Here is a 19,063-nt window from a genome sequence, read left to right as displayed (position 1 = left end):
TCCCTTTGGGACTTCAGGAAAATTATGAGATTTCAGGAGACTTTTTTGCTGTATTTATGCTTGTGTGGGACCTTAATGCCATTTTCCCTTCTTATAACACTAATTTCAAACATAGTTGACACCACAACATAGAAGTCCAGTCAATCATAATTGGGTCATCGTTATTTCCTACTCTAAATCCATTAGTCTCGACAATAATTTAGCACATTACTAAAACACTAATTTCAAATATAGTTGACAACATAACATAGGAGATCAATCAATCAGAATTAGGCTCTCGTCATTTCTTGCCTAAATGCGTCAATCCCTTTCCTCAATCAACCACAAGTGTATGCAGCAACAAACAAAAATTTTAACCAACACACTTGTTATAATTCAAATTGGTTATATATTAGATATGGGAATCTAATATTACTTGATTTTTGAAATTTAAAGAGATGAGTTCAATTTGTAAAGTCTCAGAAAAAACGACAATAAAGAATCTGGAAATTGCTTAATTCTCAAAGGGTACTCTAAGTGTTATAATCCTATTAAAAGACAATCCTTAAATGGAATTATGAAAACATATTGAAAGATTAAAATGGCCCACTGAGATTTAAAAAAAAAAAACAAACAAAGAAGAAGAAGATAACTCCCGTCTATCATGCTCCCAACTTTTCACGACTCCCATATTTGCGCCCTAATATTATCGACTTGAGGAGAGTGATCACGAGTGTGTGGTGAGAAAGGAGAATGAAGTGCTTCGAAAGGTGGCATTGTTTAAAGAGACAATTCATTACTTCATCCCACCCTTTTTATATCCCCCAGTCTCTAACATCTCATTTTGTGGTGTAATAACTTCTTCGCATCAATCAAAAAATAATTTTTATAAATTGAAAATTTACAAAATCAGTCTAATTTTAATGAAAAATAATTTATAGCATCTATTAGGAGCCCAATGCTAATGTTCATGAATTCAATTGCCATGCCAGTGATTAAGAGAAAATTCCTCCAAAAGTATTCAGTGCCTATTTCAACCAACTCTTCATCTTTCCAGCGCTTTAATTTTATTTTCTAAGTACATCTGATCTTAGTTTTGTCACATTTGCCATCCTAATTATCTTAAAACCCAGGTCTTTTTTTTTTTTGGTTACATTTTAACACCCTAATTTTATCTATAATGCATCCAACACTTTAAATAAGACCACGTCACGGCTGGTCCCCCTTTAAAATGACAGTTGAAAAAAATTAAATTCCTTTTTTAACCCTTTGGTGGGGCTAAAATAGATCTACAAAACTTGAAACATCATCACAAGAATTCGTCCACCAGCTTCGAATCATTCACCACCCTTCCATCTGCCTCCAAATGTATGTGTAACCCCATAAGATAACATCTTTCATAGATCTGCTCTTATCGTGCGCCTAGACTACCACTCAAATTGGAAAATTTCAGGATGAGTTACTCATATCTAAATCTGTGAGTTACTCAGAAAAGAAACCAGACATCTAGCATTTTGAAACAATCTATCTACTTTCTGCCAAACCAGGCATTGAACTTCTAAAAGCTTCCGCGCCTTATCTTGCAACTGTGACTGCTGCCGAATTGTCTCACCGTGTATCTGTGAGACGCAGAAGAAAATAGCTTGTGAAAAAATATATATATATACATATATATATACTGATGTGTGCGTGTGTACGTATGTACAGAGAATCTTCTACACCTTTGAATAAACCTAAGTCATCAAAGTTCCTAATCACAGATAGGGAAAACTTTTTTACCTTTAAAAATAACCTGATTACAGCTTGTAGAAACTCAAAATTATTTTTGCGGGAGAGCTCATGAATAAAATAGTCCAGAAGTTGTTCAATCGAAACCAACTCTGGTTTCTTATATTCTTGATGATCGTCATCATCAATGATCTGAAGAATTCTAAGTTCCATATCCAAAGTTGATGGAGATAATCCTTTGATATAATCAGTAAAAGCTGCATCTACAAATGAAATCCAAAATATCAGAGATATGCTTTGAATTATCACTTCGAACAGAATATACAAAACTGTGTATATAAAACCAATAAATAACAGAATGTGCAGAAAATATCAGATTGTAAAAGTTCTTACAATTGTCTCCTTCGGCTGAGGATTTAAGAAGATAAAGAAATTGGGATGGCGGCATGTCTGCACTTTTAAATATTTCTGCTTCGTGGCTTGTTTTATCTTTCTCCTTTTCTAGTAACTTACCAGGCTCAAACAATATTTCCCCAGAAAGAGACGGAACAGTAGGCAAGAAGAATGGAGCCTTTTCAGGCTTTTTTGGAGGCTCAACAGGTTTATTGCGGGCCTGCAAATTAGAGTTGGTGGTCCAGAAAAGCATAACATATTAAAGGCTATTTACAGTTATCAGGAAAGAGAAATCACACTATTACATAGCATAAGAAGAAATGTAGAAGACATTTGAAGACCTTTATAATGTCTAGACTAATCAAGCTTTGCCACTGGCTCTTAGGCAGTAATGAGAGAGTAACCAGATCAGGCATATGCTTCTCTTGAGCAGCAAAACCTGGAACATCCTTAGGTTCAGAAGCATTTGCCGGCTTATCAGAATGTTCAACTTGAGAATCATTTGTAGAGGAGATAGATGGTAGCTTGATGCTCACAACATCCTTTCCACTTGCAAAGGAATCAACATTTGGAGCACCAGAGAACATCGCCTGATTTACCCTGATAAAGAAAATTATTAAGGTGTCAACTCAATTCCTAGATTAATAAAACTAATTCCATTCAAATTGTCATTTACTTTTAGTTGAATTTCTAAATCATCAACAGTACGTCATTCATGAATGCAACTGTCTTCCCGAATATTCAGGATGCCTATACTTTTCAGACATTTTTCAAACAAACCAGTCTCTTGTTCGTTCCATAGAAAATAACATGATAATGAAACTTGTAATACATGCAGAATTTTGTCCCGGAAATAACTTGTCTACATAAAACATATTGGCATTTCACTGTTTTCAAAATGACTTCCGCCAGCCAAAACAAAATCAGCTTCCAGACTATTTGACACTTAAGCTAAGAAACATCCAGAAGAAGATTCACCAAAATCTTGGACATATGAAAGATGTTCTCCGCCAACTTGCTGAGTAAGGTAAAAAGTAAATGTGGAGACTCACCACAGGTATACTCCATTTTTATCAGCATGTGTAGTAGCTAGTATATCCATGTTTGGGGAGAGGGATAATGCAGTGACAGGCACATCAGCAAGTATCGCATCTATTTGTCTTGCTAAGATTACATCCCAAATTCGAAGGCTTCCATCCATACTGGAAGATACAAGCCATTTTCCGTCCTCACTGAAGGACAAGTCTGTTATACGATCAGTGTGACCTTCAAATTTACGGACAAGTTTAAGATTCACAACATCAAACAATTGTATAGTGTAATCATCGACAACGGCAGCCAAAAGACCTGAAAACAATGAAAAAATATTGATTACCTCATAATCAAAGACTAGAAGTTATGAAGAATACAAATACAAAACATCAACTAGAGCAAGTCATAAGCAGAAGCTACCATTATAACGATGGTAATTGATCTTGACAATAGGGCGCCCAATGCCCCATCTCGATTTAAATTGACGTCCCTTGAAATCCCAGACCTGTGAGAGAACCTATTAGAAATGGGAGGTCCCACACAAAATGGTAGAAGTTGCTTTTTATTAACATGAAACAAAAACACACCATCCTCCCTAACCAAGAGCGGGGAAATAAGTGAAGGAAGAAAGAGAAAATTAATATTTTAGTCCTTAAAAGTTTTAATTCACGTAAAATTCAGTTCCTAAACTTTTAAATCAACTCCAACTCAGTTGCTAATCTTTTTGTTGGGGTTAACACAAAATTTGGTCTCTCAAGTTTGCCCTCACTTGAGTTTTGATCCCTCTAATTTCAAACCATAGGTTTTGGTCTCTCAAGTTTCTTTCCATTTAAAATATCGGTCCCTATAATAAAACTTGAGGGACCAAAACCTATGATTTAAAACTTGAGGGACTAAAAATTATATTAATCTTTTTTATTTTTAATAATTTTGCCCTTATCATTTGTAACTCATTCCAAGTCCTCATTGAGTCATCTTATGTGGCCAAAAAAACAACACTAAAAGTTGTGGTGACATCCAACTCCAGGTGGATTTGATAAGGTAAAAAGAAAATAGGGAATGCAATATAACTCATTTACAGAGGACAAGATGTTCTTCTACTTCATTCTTCATCTCCATCATTCGATTATCTCATTCTCTTGAGATTTACAAAGGAGGACATACACCCCTGTCTTGAAACAACTCTGCAAATTTTCTCACTCTACATTTTCTCACACTTCCATGATAGAAACTAAGAAAATAAAAACAACACTACAAATTGGTGGCTAATGTGCGCAGATCCAACAACTCCTAGAAGTGAAACTCTTAAGTCTTTACTTGCTAGTTTCCTTTCTCTCAAGTCTTTACCTGCCACCTTGGTGCACAGCCAACCAACAAACCCTGAGAAAACATTATCCTTCTTTTCCTCTCGAATGATGAAGATGAAGAATAAAGCAAAAGATGATCTCATGCCCTGTAAATTTGAGGCACCCCCCCCCCAAAAAAAAAAAAAAATCTATCAAATCCACCTGGAGTTGAGTTAGATGCCACATAACATGACTAAATGATGGCTTGAAATGAGTTATAGGTTATAAGAATAAAATTATTAAAAATAAGAAAGTTTAGGGATTGAGGACTGAGTCACACTGATTCATAATTGAGGGGTTAAATTTTAAGTGAGTCAAAACTTCAATAATTAGAAGATTAATTTTCACATAAATTAAGAGACAGAGAGAGAGAGAGAGAGAAGACTAAGAACCGAAGATCTTTCCATTCCCTACGATTACCATATGGAATACTTTCCCAAATAGGCCGACTGCTGTAACCGAATGGGAGGCCATGACAGAGGAGATGAGTCGTCTTTTTCCACATTGTGAAGTGGGCTGGCAGATTTGGAGCGGACAATCTGATATTTTTTGTGAAAGGTGGGTTTGTCTTGCTGATGTGCAGTTTATTTTTCCCACATACAATCCTATTACTGTGCTGTTGTTTGCAAGATTGTGCATGTTTGCTTAATGTGAAATGTTGAGATTTTGACCCAATAAGGCCCTGTGAAATTCCACTCCTTCCTTTTATTTAAGGTTCTAAACTAGGAATGTTTTAGTAGAAAAACATTATTAAACAAGCCTAAAACTTAAAAAATGTGAAACAAAACTAATTTCAATTATGTCCCATACTAAATGCAGGTTATTTTAGCACGAAACAGGAATACAAGATGACCCATTTGAACAAGCTGCCAAAATACGCTCACCAACACTAACCTTTATATCTCCATGATATCCAGCACTTATCAGGAGGGTATTTGTGGAGTCACAAGCAACTCCAACTACTTCGCTATCATGAGCACAATTTTTAGGTTCTGATATGTCAACGTAAGCACCCCGGCTGATTCCAGATTGAAGGTTAAATCTTTCAATCCAACCACATGCTGTCCCTAGCAAGGCAAAATTGCCACAAGCACTGATAGCACAAGCCTGGGATCACATGAAAGCCATTATCAACAGCTAACTGTTGTTCATCATAATTCATAATTAATTTAACATCCAACAAGAGATGCAACATTTGACATCCGAGAGTGTGTAATATGCTACTTTCTCATAACACAATGATCCTAATGAAACAAGTTATATAATCCGGCAGCAAGCTACTGGTTAGCTATACATTTCACTCATTTCTATTTTCAAAACAACAATTCGCCCTCCTGACCCAAGAAAAGCAACAGAGCGCTAATCAAGGGTTGTCCCAAAACAACCGGTCAGGCCCTTTATGCTGACATCAATTTAATTGGAAGAATTAGATAAATGAGGTCTTGAGTATCAAAATTCTGTTCATTTAGTTATGGGGGTTCGAATACCTTGTCAAATGCAAAAGCAACATAAAAATCTAATCTTCTCAAAGAAGGCTGGGGATGATTTTGACATATACCTACTTTCCCTCTTACACAGGAAATCAAATTAGACTTGGTAAGATGATAACCTTTACAGGTGTCGGATTTTGGGGGCATGGCTTCAATATATGCTCACCAAGAACAAAGTTTTGGAGTCTCCACACATATGCTTGGGTGGTATCCATATGACAAGTGACCACGTTGCACCAGTCCCGTTCCCTAATCTCAGCTTAAGTAAATAATTCACACAAGAAAAGAACATTAAGCATTTGGAAACCTTTACTAGAAAGACCACTGAAAATAATATTTTCTATGAAAAAGGCGTTGGATCAGCCATTTTTTTCAGCAACAACATTAGTTCTTCATATTTCTCACTACTATTACAGTTGCAAGTGGAAAGACTTTTTTTTTAATTGCATCCATAGGCCGGATTTAAGATCATATGAGGAAATGCAGATTATCAAGGCCATTTCCTTTATGGAACTTATATCCAGGTCACTCTAATCTTAACGCATAAGCTAGATCATATTCATCATCATTAATGCATATGCTAGATCATATTACTTTTGCAATTGGAAAGACATTTTTTGAATGCATAGGCCGGATTTAAGATCATATGAGGAGTGCAGATTATGAAGGCCAGTTCCTTTGTGGAACTTACATCCAAGTCACTCTAATTTTAATGCATAGCTAGATCATATTCATCATCATTAATGCATATGCTAAATCATATTACTGTTGCAAGTGGAAAGACATTTTTTGAATGCATAGGCCGGATTTAAGCACATATGAGGAAGAGCAGATTATCAAGACCAGTTCCTTTATGGAACTTAAATCCAGGTGACTCTAATTTTAATGCTTATGCTAGATCATATTCATCATCAATAATATTTTATAGAGTTTTTGCTGGTATCTTGGACATAATTCTTCGTTCAATTAGGAAGAATGCATTTGGACAAGAATTTGGGTAAAATTAGGGTGAGATTGACCGAATTAGTTGGTTTACAAATCTCAAATATTTTACTACTTTGATCACATATCCCCCTAAGTGGAGTCAATTACATGGATTGCACAGAACAATTAACCAAAAGATGTTGTTAAAAAACTTAATTAATCGATTAACCCTTCTCACCAGCGCATCAAATAGCCTTCTTTGAATACGTTCACACCACTTCAAAATGATTTTCTACGATTTCCTCTTTAACAGATGCCAATATAACACTTTTCAACACATGTTCATTAATCTCATCTTTTTTTTGTATGAACACGAATGCATCTCAAAATCCTCATCTCGGCTACACCCATTTAAGGCTCATGCTGTCCCTTTAAAGCCCAACATTCACTTCCATATATCATTGCTAGTCTCATAGTAGCGAGATAAATCCTCCCTTTTACTCTGGTAGCTTTTCTCCATTTAAACCACCCAACTTCAATTCTATAATTAAAATTTCCATCATTTCCATCATCTTTTTGATTACTTGATCCTAGATATCTAAATTTTGCCACTTGTGAAATGATTTGATCCACCAATTTAACCTCCAAATCACTTTTAACTTGTATCTTATCAAAATTGCTACTTAAGCAAAAACCTTAAGACTCCAGGAACCTCCTCCATAATTCAAGTTTAGAGTTTCTCTTCTTTTGACTCAGCCAAAAGAACTATATGATCAACAAAAAGCAAGGACTTAGGCATTTCTTCTTTGATAAGCTCAGTTAGAATGTCTACAACTAGGTTAAACAAACTAGGGCTCAGAGATAATCCCCGATGTAGGCCAATCACTATAGGAAAGCGGTAAGTTCTTGGAATTAGAGGTGTAGGAAAAGGGAGAAAGAAGGGAAAGAGTGATAGAGAGAGGAAAAGGAAGAGAGGAACAAGAACAGAAGGAGTTGTTGGATAATCCTTGAATTCATTCAATTGTCAGTAGTACATCTCATTTTGATTATGGGAGTATCCTTTTATAGAAGGAAATTAACTAACTAACAGAACTAACGAAAACAAATGTAATCAACAAGTTATTATCCAACGGCTACTCTAACCTTTGTCAATTGTCCTATCTACCCTTATTTATATAACACGAATTACAATTACATAACAATGCCCTCCCCTTCAAAAGATCCTTGCTCTCAAGGATTTGGAATTACAAAGTTAGGAAATTGCTGTTGAAATTGAAATGGAGGCATCCAAGAAGCTTCTTCATCAGGTTTCCCTTTCCACTGCACCAAAACCTCAGTGATTATTCGCTGCTTCCTTATGCCCACCCTTTGTTTAAGATTTGCTCAGGTTCTTGAACTATAGGTAGCTTAGGAAAATCAACCGATGGATGTCTAGGCTTAACTGACGGGTCAGGGCATAATTTAAGCATGGAGATGTGAAAAACAAAATGGATTCTGGTTTTAGGAGGAAGATTTAACTTGTAGGCAACCCTCCCAATACTTGTAAGGCCCAAGATACCTAGGAGCTAACTTTTGGGAGCTTCTTGAGGCTACAAAAATCTCCTATTAAGGTTGTAATTTTAAGAAAACCCACTGCCCCACAACAAATTCTCTATCAACCTTGTGAGAATCAGATTTCTTCTTCATCATGTTTGCAACCCGATGTAAATGATGCTTGAGGATGGCTAACATCTCTTCCCTTGCTGAAAAACTTCTGTCAACAGCTTCCAGAACAGAATTATGGGGTAAGTAGGAGTGAACAAGGGGTTTTTAACCATACAGTAGCTCATAAGGAGAGGCCCTCGTAAATGAGTGAAAATTGGTGTTGCACCACCATTCAGCTTGGGAAAACCATCTACTCCATTCCTTAGGTTTCTCCCAAGTCATGCACCTTAAATAAGTCTCCAAACACCGACTAAGGATTTCTGATTGTCCATCCGAGGATGGTGTGAGGAAGATAATTTCTGATCTACTCCCCTCACTCTTACAAATTCCTTTCAAAAATTACTCACAAAAATAGGGTCCCGATCACTAATAATCTCTGATGGAGCTCCATGTAATTTAAACACATGATCCAAGAATAATTGAGCCAATGTAGATGCTGAATATGGATGTGAGAGAGGGATAAAATGAGCATATTTACTCATTCTATTAATAATGACCCAAATAGCATCCCTTCCATGAGATTTAGGGAGCCCATCAATGAAGTCCATTGCAATACTTTCCCAAATCCTACTAGGAATAGGCAGTGGTTGTAGTAATCCGAGGGAAGCAGTGGTCTCATACTTACACTAGGCACACGTGTCACAATGTTTAATAAAATCTGCAATGTCATGGATCATTTTCTTCCACCAAAATAGACTTTTAACATGCTCGTATGTAGCTTGGATACCAGAATGCCCTCCCTAGGGACTAGTGTGCATCCATTCCAAAATCTGCTGTCTCAAGGCCTGATCAACCCCTACAACCAACTTGCTTTTCCTCATTAATTAGTCACCATCCCAAGAAAAATGGCTCCATTGGCCATCTTGCCGCTGAACCCTTTGGTTAATGGCAGAAACAACATCATCTTGATCCCAACTAGCTTTAATTTTATCCAAAAGTTCAGGGGAAGAAGTATCAAATGCCATTTGCAATAGTTGTTGTCGTCGCATTCTAGAAAGAGCATCCACTGCTATGTTATCATTCCTTTTTTTGTAGTGAATTTCATAATCAAAACCAGCAAGTTTGGCCACCCAAAATCGTTGAAAAGAAGTGTTGAGTTGCTGACCCAGCAAGTATTTTAGACTTTGCTGGTCAGTCTTAATGATAAATTTCCTTCTTCCAAAGTACTAATGTTATTATTGGACAGCCATTACTCCCACCATTAATTCCTTCTCATAGACCGAGAGCTTTTGATGTTTTGGGAACAGACCTTTGCTGAAAAATGCAAGAAGCTGTCCTTGCTACATAAGCACTGCTCCAATGCCTGATCCACATGCATCTGCTTCCACAACAAAGTCCTTGGAAAAATTAGGGAAGGTAAGTACCAGAGCTAAAGTAAGAGCATCCTTAAATTGTTAGAAAGCCTTACTAGCCTCTGGTGACCACAAAAACCCATTCTTCTTTAACAAATTAGTGAGAGGTCTGGCAATAGTGCCATAGTTTTTTATGAACCATCTATAATAGCCCGCCAACCGTAGGAATCCTCCTAATTGCTTCATATTGGCAGGTTCAAACCAATCTTTTACTGCCTGAATTTTTTCTGGATCGGTGGAGACCACTCCATTGCCAATAATGTGTCCCAAATATTCCATAGAAGTTGCTACAAAGATACACTTCTCCCTCTTCGCATAATAGGTGTTATCTCTTAAGATTTGCAGCACCATCCTGACATGAGATTGATGTTCTGCAAAAGTAGCACTATAAATCAGTATGTCATCAAAGAAAACAAATACAAATTTACGAAGATAGGGTCTAAAAATGGCATTGATAGCTTCCTAAAATGTGGCTGGAGCATTGGTTAAGCCAAAAGGCATGACCAGCTACTCATAATGTCTGGAGTAAGTTTTGAAAGCTGTCTTGTAAACATTATTGGGCTCCATGCTAATTTGATGGTAGCCAACTCTTAGATTGAGCTTGGGAAACCAACAAGCTGCACTTAGCTCATCAAGTAAGTCCTCCACAAGTGGAATTGGATATCAGTTCTTCACAATCTTTTTGTTCAAGGCTCGGTAGTCGATGCATATACGCCACAACCCATCTTTTTTCTTTACTAGGATGATTGGTGCTGAGAAGGGGGAAGAACTTTCTTGTCAGCCCCCTATTTGCAGTAGCTCAATGACAAGTTTCTCTATAACATCTTTTTGTGCAGCTGGGTATCTATATAGCTTAATACTGATAGGATCCGTGCCTTCTTGTAGTATAATAGGGTGGTTGTGACCTTCTCAAAGGGGTGGAAGCTCCTTAGGTTCCTTGAACAGATCCTGAAAATCACCTAGAGTATTTTGAATTAACGTGGCAGCATTTTCATCAATACTAAAAACTACAAAACACTCTAACTCCCTATTATTGGCCTAAACTAAATGCACGAAAAAATTTTGGTTGTGCTGAAGAAAATTCAGTTCTGCCTTCTTAGATTGAATAATCTGCAAGGGATTGGGGGGATTTGCTTGTACCTTGCATATCTGATCATTTTTTCCAGAAATACATGATCATTCTTTCATCATATCTGATCACACCCAACACCATATTGTAAGTATGTAAATCCAATATCCTAAAATCGAAGGTGAAGTCTAGTCCTTGCATTCTCCACTTAAACTCCCTTCAGAGCCCATGAACCTTCAACATTTTGCCTCCTGCAACTTGTAAACAAAAATCATGTGCATAATCAGTTTTCCAACCCAATTTTTGAGCTAGAATCAAATCAAGAAAGTCATGTTTACTCCCATCTATTAGAATCTGAATTGGACATTTTCCCATGTAGCCTTGTAATCTTATAGAGTCCGCATCATCCACTCCGCTAATAGCATGTAAGGAAAAATGGTTGGAGTGATTTCGTCTTCATCTTTTGCTAGACCCAGCCTTGGGTCATCCTCTAATTCTGCTTCTTCGCCATATTCAATGAAGGGCAGGAGCATCTTTTTTTGTTGGGAACATCTATGGTCCTTAGAAAACTTGTCATGGCAATAAAAGCATAGATTTTTCTGTCGGTACTCAGCCTCTTCCTCCGTTATCAATGGTTTGGACACCTTAAGAGGATTCTTGATAGCAAAGGAATGAGATTTAGTCATGACAAAGTTGAATTTTCCTTTCTAATAGGACCCACTAATTGCATGTCCTTCATTAGTCCAAGAAGACGTGTTACGCGGTCTTGGTGCCACCCAATTCACAGGTGTTGCAAGCTTGGGTCCATTTTCCCACAGTTTCTTCTCGCCAAAACACTCGTTAGTGAGTTCTTACATTCTTGCAAGACACTTGGCTTCTCTCATGGATTTGGGCTTGAACATACGAACTAGGCCGGCAAGTTCTTCCTTGATCAAGTTCAGATAAGCGTCGACCAATTGAGCTTGGTCGAATCCCACCTTAACCGAGACTCAATCAAATTCTTCGTTGAAGTCGGCGAGAGTTCCCTAGTGGCACAGTTGCAGAAGATGGCCAATTGGGTACTCGTAGGCCGGCCCAAAGCAATCCTTAAGGAGCGCGACATATTCTCTTCACACGCTATATGCCACTAGAAGGCATGATCATCCTGATGCAGGCTAGCAATTTTAACCTTCAAGTCATTTGCCATTTTATCTAATTCAAAAAACTGCTCACACTTAAGAACCCATGCCACCACGTCTGTCCACGAAAACTTTGGGAACTCCATCTTGGTGAACTGGGGCGCATGCTATTGTCCATTTCCACCCCCATTTGGTTTGCTTATAAGTCATGGCTGTTCGAGGCCATGGAGTGTCATGGTGACCTCCTCTAAATTTCGTGCAATTGCCTGAAGTTGTGTTGACATGTGAAAAACCGATTCTTGAAGTGCCACCACTGCGGTTAATTATTGTTCGACCGCTTGGAGTCGTTCATCCACGACTTTGTTGTTGGTCTTTGATCGTGTCCCAAGCACACAGAATCAGAGTTTGTAGGGATAGGCCGAGAACCTGTGGCTTTGATGCCACTTGGTACGTTCTTGGAATGAGAGGCGTAGGAAAAGGGAGAAAGAAGGGAAAGAGTGATAGAGAGAGGAAAAGGAAGAGAGGAACAAGAACAGAGGGGGTTGCCGGATAATCCTTGAATTCATTCAATAGTCAGTAGTACATCTCAATTTGATACACGAGTATCCTTTTATAGAAGGAAATTACCTAACAGAACTAACAGAAACAAATGTAATCAAGTTATTATCCAACGGCTACTCTAACCTACGTCAATTGTGCTATCTACCCTTGCTTATATAACACGAATTACAATTACATAATAGAAAGCCCTTTGTCTCGCCTCCAAGTGTTCCAACACTAGTTGTTTGTATAACTTTAACATATGTAACACGCACGCCTTTTTTTTCCCAAGACTATCCAAAATAAGTATCTTGGCACACTGTCACAACCCTTTTCCAAATTGTTAGAGCTTTGTAGTAGAGTTTTCAATTTTGCACTTTGATAGAATTGCTTTTATTTGTCAACCGTATAAAAGTAGAACTCGCAAAATCATGAAAAAGGAAAATTACTTTCTGCTGTGTAGGGCCTTGGCCTCAAGCTTCTTTCTGTTTTGGAGAAAGAATATTGAGCATATCAGTTACTTTAGGGTGGCTATAGGCCTGACTTAGGAAAAGGTTGTATTGGGGATTGTGTGACTCACTTTTGGGGCTTATATTAGCCGTGGATGTATCTGAGAGAAGGGGGACTTATTTTGTGGACTGAGTTTGGTGAGGAGAGTGCTGGCCTCTCGAATGCCAGGTTAGGGGTCGAGGAAGAGAGTCTTTCTTCATCATTTTCTCTATATTTGAGTGTGTATTTTAGTGTGTTAGTGAGTTGAGTGACCTTTGTTGTTTCATGTGTGACCTGTGCCAGTTATATATTGTATTGAACCCAGTCTTTTGTGTGATTAATATCAATTTCAGTATTGTTTGTCTACTGTTTTATCTTGGTCTCTATCACACTTGAACTACTATTTCCTATTTTTCTTACCAAAAGTGGCTTAGTAATTTATTGCAGAAATTCTTAGTTTTCTTTTATTTCCTTGTTTTCAAGTGTAAGAAGAAATTTTCTTAGCAAGGAAAGAGGAAGAATACTAGAGAATAGAATCACACAACTACCTAGTCAAGAGAAGCAGAAAACCAGAACAACGCTGCATTATCTGTTTATGCATTTTCTGACTTCTGACTAGATAAAATAATCATTGAAGACAAATCTTATTGTGAAAAATCAATGAGTTGCTCTAGTGGTTCTTCAACGTTGAATAATAAAAAAACTAGTCTAAATTCTCAAAATGTGACAACAGCCTAAAACACAATCTAAGTAACTTGAAGTCACGCCATGAATCAGCCACCATTCGATACTCATATAATCCTATATACTCACACCATTCATTCTTTGCTCAAAGTATTGTCTATCATGGAACTTCAGTCGTCAGAGATATTTCATGAATGAACTATGATATCCCTAACATAGCACCAAAATCACTAATTTCAAGCACAAGGAAGCAACCAGCATTAAGAAAAACTTCATGAAAAATCTTACCACAATCGAATGCAATCACAGGCTTCAATTTTATATCTTCCTCCTGTGGAAAATGTTTATGGAAAAGGGAGATAAGTAGCCATCTTGAAATCGAGTATGTAAAATAGCAAAAGATAGTGATTCGGACATCAAAGTAGATGGAATTAATTCAGTAGTAAATTATAATTGCAGAAACGTGTTTTATGTGTTTTATTAGATACTTCTAGTGAAATTGAAATGATCTACACCGATTAGCTTTAGGGACTCCGGTAGAAATCATCTTTATGGCTTCTGGTGTTCAGCTTAAAGCTCCTTTAATGGACCCTCCTTAACATCTATAGAAAGGGGCTTGCAGTTTGATGGACTAAAGAGCTCAATCCTCCAATGGGCTGAGTATACTAGAGAAGAAGGCCAAAAGATAGGAACCAGCCACCAAATGGCGACATGGGACATGGGCCATATGGAACATAAGGGAGGCCCATGGTCCAGTAACACTCAGGAAGATGGAGGGAGTCAGTTATCTAAAGTTGTATTTGTGGGATATCTTCTCTTTATTGTAAATATCTGACGGAGCCGGTGATTCCCAAATGATTAGGACATCATTTCCCAAGATCTATGGCAGAAAATCTGGGAAGGAAAGTGATTTAGAGAGGACTAAAACCAGTGGTTGAGATTTATCCCAACCTTTATAACCATGAGGCTAAAATGGCAATAGATTAATAGGGTATGTTCTACTAGAGGTTTAAGCAGTGCTACTAGGGGCAATGACTGCTTTTACCACTAGCCACATAAACTGCAATCATCAGCTGACTAATGTTCTCATGAAAGCAATCAGAGGCCCTGCATTTTCTATATTTGTGAGAACTTTAGCACACATGACTTGCATACCCCAAATTGGGGAGCGTTAACTATTGATTTTAGTATAGGTTACAATTTACTATAAATGCCTAGGGAAATCAAAATTTAGTGAGAAACATCCAAACATAGAATCAACATGCAAGTACAATGAACAAATGCCAACAAACAAAAAAGAGGTCATCAAACCTGGAACATTTAAACCATTCAAGAAGTCTTAAATTACCTTCATCAATAATAATCCCTTTAAAAAATAAATCAAAATCTATGCAAAAGCACAAATTCATGGCATTCTCACAATCAAAATTGAGGTTATTTAAGTCAAAGGATGATTAGCAATTTGATTGCTTTTAATAGCAAACAAACCAAATAAAATCACAATTTATACGTTAGGAAGCGGGGAGGGGAGGGGACTAGGAAAAACAGTAAAGGAGGTTATCTGCAGTAAAACAGGCATTACATTTTAATTACAAATACTTCACATGCCTCTACAATGAAAGCCAAAGGTTCAGAAGGGAAACTATCAAGATTTGAAAAAGAAAAAGAAAAGAAGAAATGTATAGCAGATCTCACAAGAAATAAAAAATTGAGAATGAAGAACGAAACATACCTTCATCTTCAGTTTCTTAGCACGTTTAGATACATGCCGTTGAGAGAGCTCCCTGCTTTGTTGATCCTATAAACAACAATTGAGGATAAAGGAAATTTGAAATAAAAACAAAAAATTGTCATAAACTTAGCATCCGTTAATGATAATATTTTCCCACAGTGCTAAGGGTGAAGCAGAGGTTTGGAAGGGCTCTTTAGATCTACACGTGACAGACAATCGTTGGTCTTTAATGAAGAAATGTAACTACACAGTTAACAATATTTCAATATGAAGATTAGCTTCGTAGCTTCAGCAAGAATATGTGTTTACTTTTGATATAGGATTTTTCCTCCTTTACGGTATGCATTTACCACAAATGGGGAAATCTTTCTCATCTGAAATTGCAAATTGAGGTGTTTGAATTTGCATCAATAGAATTCATAAATTTGATATACAATAGGATAGAAGTTACTAATAAAGTTAACTAAATGGAGTTCTTCCATTCTACCCATCACTAGAATAATTTGTTTCCACTGTTGTAGGAAGACCTCATAATTTTCCACATCCACAAATACGTATTTCATTTATTTACCAATAGCCTATATGAACAATTGACTTGATACAACCCCAATTGTTGCGGAGAGTTTAAAACAAATAAAGTGATTGAAAGATAAAAAAGGTAAGCTCGTTGAGGAAATTCATGATCAAAGCTCTATTTGCATAGCAAGGACCAAGCACCGACAATATGCTCAAAGTCAAAAATCCTACGGAAGTATCCAATCTGTTACAACGACACAGATATAAAACCTCTAACCCACTAAGTCAAGCATAATGCGGGTTGTCCCGGTCCCAGGACAGATACGGGATGACCTTGTCTGATTTTTAAATTTTAATTTTTGTCATGTTATACATGTGCGGGTATATATATCCATCAGCATTTTAATTAAAAATCACAGTAGTGTAAACTTCGGATAAATATTCACACCAAAAGACATCAGGTGCGCCCAACTATTTATATACAGATATTATCAAACAGTTTTAGTTGACTATTTAAAAAAAGATTCTTCTTTTTAAGTTTCATATAGTGATAGGACTCCAAGTCAGCACATTAACGCACCAGAGAAGAAATAGGGAGACTGGAGTAGTGGTTGAGTCTGTTTGCATCTTTTTAGGAGTTGAATGAGTCTTTTAGGTTTTATTGATTTTATTAATGATTTATTAATTGAATAAGGGGACTTTAGGTTGTTAGAGGTCCACCAACGTCTCTTTCTGTTAGTTCCAAGATATTAGGGATATTTACTTAATTCTTATATTTATTCAATTGTAATTTCTGCATTATAAATATGTTAGCCATCCTATAAGCTAACATATGAGAGAAATAAATATTTGTTCAGTAATTTGGAGATTCTCCTTCTGGCTACTAAATCTAGTTAAGTGAGATCCTTGCTTAAGTAAATTTTAGTAGATTTTATCCCGGCTATTAGTGAGTTGAGAGTGAGATTCTTGCCTCAACCCTCTACTAGATTATATTTCAGCTTTTTTTTTTATTCACTTAATCATCTAGCCATTCGGGTTCTACCATATAGTAATCAAAAATACAAAAATTGAAGATACTAGTTAAAGCTGTAACACTGTATTTGACAATTATATCCATGTCACAATGAGTTTTCCAACTTCGTCCCATGTCAGCTTCTTGATTCACAGGAAATTGTTTTATTCAAAATGGCAGATATTTTGCAATGACGTGCAGAAAATAATGTGATGAAATGAGAATATTACGCTCTCCTTTGATCAAAAAATTGTTATTTTGAGATTTTATTGTGTAAAGATTAAGGATGAATATGAGTGATTGCTAAATTGGAGAGCAAAGTTTCATTAGATTTTTTTCCGACTTCTTCACTTAAAAAAAAAAATTGGGTGGGGCGTCCCTATCTCATCCCAATCATCCTGATCGAGACGGAGACACTTCTAGGGCGGAACGGGACAATAGATGGAAATCCCCAGGACAGAACCGAGCTGTCTCATGGACACCCCTAAGCTTCAGTATTGACAATACAGGTTTGATGCATTTAATCCAGAGTCACAAATAAATTGTGCTGTCACATCAATATAAAAATGACAACTTAACCATGAGAATATCAAAACACAAATATAATATGCACTATGGAATATATTTATTGGATATCCATGGTCACCTTCACAAAATATTCTAGAGAAGACCAAGAATAAGGAACACAGAAATATGCAACAGTCAGTTCATAACTTAAGCAAACTTCACTGACCAAGAGCAAGCAAAAGAAAACAAAAAATCATGTCAATTTCTGAAAGCTAACAAACCTGAACTATAGAGAAAAGACGAAAGGCACGATCCTGACCAGCAGAGAGAATATGTCTCCCATTGGCATAAAACCTGCCGTATATGATTTACATTAAGTGTGATTTGAGTGATGGCATACCACACACAAAAGCAGATGTAAAAACTTGATAACCAATGGGTTCAACTCAAATAAGAGAAATTTGAAAGATCCTTAAAATACTGGTGAACATGACACAAATCATTAAAAAATGATAAAGGTCTTTTAGGTAACCAAATTCACCATCAGAAATTTGGACATGATGACAACTCAGAATCAGTAAAAGTGCCAAAGAATAATGATGACAGTTTTTATAAACTGCTTGATGTTTGAAACATTGATTTTGACGAGTAGAATTTATGTTTCAATTCTATTGTGAGGCTCACTTGCTAGCCTGCTGAGTTCACACTGCCACAGTCTTGTCTTGTAAGAAATACCAATTCTTATAGGAAGTCTTGTGTTGTTTAACATAGGAAATATGCAACTCTGCTGCAGTCTTATTACGTCTAGTTTAGTTCCTTATAATAGTTTTCTAGAAACATAACAATCAAAACAAGGAGAATTATAATAATTACAATAATTATATTAAAAATTATAATAATTAATAAACATCTATGTGAAGGGAAAAAGCATATGGATGAGATGAAATGGTGAAATCTTTAATACTCTCTCCAGCTTTTGAAGAACAAACTGCTTTTAACTTACAGATGCCTAAACAATGATAAATGCGTCCAAAACTAAAATTAACACAAAGAAATGATTATTACTTTATGCAGAGTGGCGGAGCACTATGCCCAGAGCGAAAACGCAGAAGGCGAGGATCGCCATCACTTGTGTCAAAAATCCACATCTAAAGGAAAAGGAAAAACAAAACAAAAAAGTCATACATATATAGGAATATGTAATACTTTGATTATTATTATTCTAATAATAATATTAAAAAATACACATGGTACTAGATGCTACATCATCCTTTTCTGAATACAGACAGGTCAATAGAAGATGTTACAATAAATAAAATAAAAAAAAAAGGAAAGAGATTAAAGGCACATAAAAGAAAATTAAGGCAGAAATTCTAAGTTAGCACAGAAAAGGGAAAGATTCCATCAACACTTCTTTACAAGGTCAATCACATGATTGCATCTAATCT

General features: G+C 36.5%; 1 protein-coding gene across 5 annotated transcripts in view; it reads right to left on the bottom strand.

Moving 5' to 3' along the window:
• Positions 1–1,204: 1,204 nt before the first annotated feature.
• The window catches only part of LOC114719414 (WD repeat-containing protein 36), a 27,333-nt gene continuing 9,474 nt past the window's right edge, over positions 1,205–19,063 (bottom strand). For 4 of the 5 annotated variants that reach the window (XM_028904906.1, XM_028904905.1, XM_028904903.1 and 1 more), the window contains 12 exons: positions 18,681–18,763; positions 17,897–17,969; positions 15,581–15,646; positions 14,137–14,179; positions 6,088–6,227; positions 5,373–5,585; positions 3,553–3,637; positions 3,153–3,447; positions 2,442–2,700; positions 2,101–2,320; positions 1,759–1,970; positions 1,205–1,598 (listed from right to left, as the gene is read on the bottom strand). In XM_028904906.1, coding sequence (XP_028760739.1) covers positions 1,449–1,598; positions 1,759–1,970; positions 2,101–2,320; positions 2,442–2,700; positions 3,153–3,447; positions 3,553–3,637; positions 5,373–5,585; positions 6,088–6,227; positions 14,137–14,179; positions 15,581–15,646; positions 17,897–17,969; positions 18,681–18,763 — 1,839 coding nt within the window. In that variant the 3' untranslated portion in view covers positions 1,205–1,448. The remainder of the gene's footprint in view (positions 1,599–1,758; positions 1,971–2,100; positions 2,321–2,441; positions 2,701–3,152; positions 3,448–3,552; positions 3,638–5,372; positions 5,586–6,087; positions 6,228–14,136; positions 14,180–15,580; positions 15,647–17,896; positions 17,970–18,680; positions 18,764–19,063) is intronic. The other variant, XM_028904904.1, reaches the window with a different exon arrangement.

This window comes from Neltuma alba, unplaced genomic scaffold, assembly GCF_004799145.2.
Source record: "Neltuma alba isolate B1F8T4 unplaced genomic scaffold, ASM479914v2 tig00011916_pilon, whole genome shotgun sequence".
Classification (NCBI taxonomy): Eukaryota; Viridiplantae; Streptophyta; class Magnoliopsida; order Fabales; family Fabaceae; genus Neltuma; species Neltuma alba.
The sequence above is the reverse complement of the archived record's forward strand: the minus strand, read 5'-3'. Positions and strand labels throughout refer to the sequence as shown.